The sequence below is a fragment of the Plasmodium malariae genome (assembly GCF_900090045.1).
Source record: "Plasmodium malariae genome assembly, chromosome: 2".
NCBI classification, from domain to species: Eukaryota; Apicomplexa; class Aconoidasida; order Haemosporida; family Plasmodiidae; genus Plasmodium; species Plasmodium malariae.
The window spans coordinates 474,563-478,589 of record NC_041776.1 but is presented as its reverse complement, the minus strand read 5'-3'; the positions used below and the strand labels follow the sequence as shown (position 1 = coordinate 478,589).

The 4,027-nt window shown below is 29.2% G+C and overlaps 1 protein-coding gene across 1 annotated transcript; it reads left to right on the top strand.

Annotated features, from left to right (window-relative positions):
• Positions 1-1,717: 1,717 nt before the first annotated feature.
• On the top strand, positions 1,718-3,301 carry PIESP15 (parasite-infected erythrocyte surface protein, putative; the record flags this gene model as incomplete). Its single annotated transcript, XM_029008672.1, has 1 exon — positions 1,718-3,301. One exon carries the CDS (start codon positions 1,718-1,720, stop codon positions 3,299-3,301), a length of 1,584 nt encoding a protein of 527 aa, XP_028860209.1.
• Between the last annotated feature and the right edge of the window lie 726 nt (positions 3,302-4,027).

Here is a 4,027-nt window from a genome sequence, read left to right as displayed (position 1 = left end):
TTTTCAATTTTCATTTTTCAATTTTCATTTTTCAATTTTCATTTTTCAATTTTCATTTTTTTGTTTTTATTTTTCCTAAGACGCCTTTTTCCGAATTGATATAAAACCATTTTTAGACACTTCAACTTATGAGCATTTTTCAATTTACTATTTTATGTTTTTTATTCAATGGGACTCTTTACGCGTAAGTATAGATGCGTTGGAGTTATTGTATAATTAAAAAAAGGAAACTCCTATTTTCTGTTTCACATGTAGGATCATTAATAATTTTCAAAGAAATATTTGTTATGAATATACACTCATGACAGCAAGCGGGAATGTATGTTCTACAAAAATAAGTAGCTGTTAGGGTGTTCCAAAATTCTACAATGCACAACTATATGCGCATATTTTACTGGTGTTAAAGAGTAATACATAGTATAAAATTCGCAAATGTGCATAAGTATAGGTGCGCACGCATAGGTGTTCGCGTATATATGTGTATATATTCATACATGCAAATATCCGAATGACATCACTCAGTGCAAACGGTTAAACCGTTCCTGAGTTTGAGCCCCATTCAACTAGCCCCCCATATTTTTCCTCGCAAACACAACCCATTAGCACACCAGAAATAAAACAAAAGCAAACTTTTTACGTTTTAAGTTCAATATTTTTCGTTTTTTTGGGCCTATCAACTAGGGTGTAAATCCAAATAAATTTTGGCTATTCTTTACAGATCAACTTAAATTTACCCGAATATATATCTACATATAAGTACATATATATGTGCAAATATTAGCATAGTGCAAAAAAAAAAAAAAAATAAAAAAAATAAAATGATCTAACGTGCGTAACATTTGAGAAGGCGTAGTAAACCCATTTTTTTTACAGATGGTAATATCTCGTCCTCACCCAAACTCCTATCAAGCTTAATAGCTCTATTTAAATATCTTTTATTCTTTTTTTTTTTTTTTTTTTTCTTTTAAATATGCATATGTATGCTTTAAAGATACCATATTATTTTAATTGTTTAAAAAAGGGAAAATGCTTTAAAGCAGCTTATATCTCTTTGAAGTGCTCCTTTAGTTTTCTTTTCACAATATACAAATATTCGCACATTTTTTTTCTCCTCCAAAAAAGGGGAAAGCTGTATTTATTTTACATATATAATAGTAATAGCATATGTTTATTTCCCTATATTTGTGACTTTTTTTTTTTTTTTTTTTTTGTCGCTTATTTGACCAAACAGCAAGTTTCGTTAACGGGAAAAAATGTATGCGTATGGAGATGTGTTTGGATAATTAATACGTGCATAAGCATACATATATATGCATATATACATACACCCACACATACGCCTACCCATACATATACACATACACATATATTTTTGGCAAGCCCTACTTATTTACATGAGATACATCCTCCAAAATACATACCCATCCTCGTTTAGCGCGTTTTCCATTTATTGATAATAAAATTTTTTTTTTTTTTTCTTTAAACAAGTCTGTTTAAATATTGTTCTTTTTGTTTACACTTCTTATTTGCGTGTACGCATGATTGCTCGTTCTTTTTTTTGTTACCTTTTTTTTTTTCTGTTTTCCTTTTTCTCTTGCTTATAAATGAGTTGAGCATTTTTTCAATTTGCCTTCTTTCCGTTCTATTGTTCTGCCGCTCTGCTCTTCTGCTGTTCTGGGGATTGGACCTTTTTTAAGACTCAATGACCTGAAGTAAGATGAAATATTTCTACGTGAAATATTTGTGCATCCTTACTCTAATAGTTCAAGTGTTTTGGAAAGGATGTAATAACGAACCAGGTAGTGTTAGTAATGTTAGTAGAGGTAGTAACGTTAGTAGTGGCAGTAGTGGTAGTAGCGGCAAAAGTGGAAGTAGCGGTGGCAGCTATGCATCCGCAATGCACTCGTTTAAGGCTCCCTTGACAGTGAACGACTTAAATAAAGGATGGATGCTGGACTACTCGACGGCAAGCACAAACCAATACATAGTTCTAGTGCCAAATGTGTATAATAGAAGAGGGATATTCTATAACACAAAGGCAATATTTTCAGACAGTATAACAGTAACTTTCAGTTTTTGCATGTACAAGAAATATTACAAGGAGAGCATAGATAAGAAATATTATAAAGAACAGAAGGATGTAAAGTCAATAGTATATAGAACGAATATTGATGAAAAGAATAAAGAGAATGGGTTTGCATTTTGGTTATTACATAATCCATTTACTGTACAGAATGGGAGTGTCGATAATATTATTTTGGAAGAAGAAGAATTTGGTTTGTATGGATATAAAAAAGCGTTTAATGGAGTAGGTATATTTTTTAAATTAAATGGTAATGAATTAATATTATCAGGTTTAGGTAATTATGGAAAGAGAAATATAAATTTGAATGATTTAGTTAGAAGAAGCTATCACATAAATGCAGTTACATATAACGATATAATAAATGTTAAGATAACGACACAAAAAAATGAGGTAGGTGTGTTTATTTATTATCCAAAAAATGAAAATTATATACATAGTTTTACTTTAAAAAAACAAATACCTAAAGAAAATTATATCGCATTTAGTGCTTATAATTTTAAAGAGGATGAAAAAATAGCAATAACAAATGCAAACAAATACCAGCCTACTTATGTGGGTATATCAGAAGTACAAGTTTCAGCCAAGGATAATATTATACTTGAAGAAGAATATGAAACAAAAACAAAAGAGTACATAAATGAAGAAAGTTCTAAAGTAAAAAACGAATTATCATCTAATGATGTAAATAATTCTGTTAATGAATTATTAAACGAATTAACACATAATAAAGATCAAACTACACAAGTAGAAGTCTTAAAATCTTTAATAAAAATAATTCAAAAATGTTTGTTATTTCATATTAATAATGAAAAAAGATTATCGTATAATTTTGATATATTAAATGAAAATATCATATACATACAAGATGAATTAAAACAAATTAAAAAAAATATTTCTCATAAATCAGAGGACCCAAAATATTATCAAAAAATATTTTCCACCGAATTAAGTAGTTTAAAAAACTTATTCCATTCGCATGCACAATATCAAAAAAAAAATATTGAAGATATTACTGACAGATTAACCAAAAAAATAGATAACAGCCAAGAATTAAAACTACTAGCAGAAAAGGCACAAACATTAGAAAAAATTATTAACAAACGAAATAGCAGCACTTCCTACCTTTTCGCGCTAGCCTTTGCTGCTCTCATTGTTATTACGCTCTGCATGATTTATAAAAAAATTAGGGACGTAGAAAAAAAACATATTCTGTAAATCGTTCTTCGGTGCATCCACATGTGTGTGCACCTATATGTATGCATATTTTTGCACTCATGCACATCGAACTGTGCGCAAATTAAGGTCTTCTCATAACCCCAATTTTTTTTTTTTTTTTTTTTTTTAACGTGAAACTTCGTATCTGCATCATTCTACGTATCTCGCATTCTTCATCTTACTCCTTATCTTACTCTTTTTTTTTTTTTTTTTTTTTTTTGATTACCATTTCAAGTGCGCACCTTTTTTAAAATGTTTTCTTTTCCCCAAACACTATTATTATCAAAAACTGAAAATTTTGATTTACAAATTGTAAAATTTATTTTAATTTACTTGTATTTATTTGTATATGTTCGTATTTATTTGTTCTTTTTTTTTTTTCCTTTTTTCCAATTTCTGCGAAGCACACTTTTCCCTTAAAATGTGCACTGCACATGAGTACGGTTGTTGGCCTTAGTTTGAAAAAAGGATGCAACGGCGTACATTCTTCTGGTACAACACCGGACTTCCCAAGAAGACGGACGTTAAAATCATTTTCTTCTTTTATTTTGGATGTTTTTAATTATATGTATTGCTACTTGTACACATAAGCCTTATTTTTCAAATAGCTAAAGCGAGATGAAATTTTACACATATGTAAATTAAAAAAGTCTCTTAAATATGAAAGCTCATTTTGTTAAGACATGCTTGAAATTACTATATGCATTATTCATTACAATACGAGAT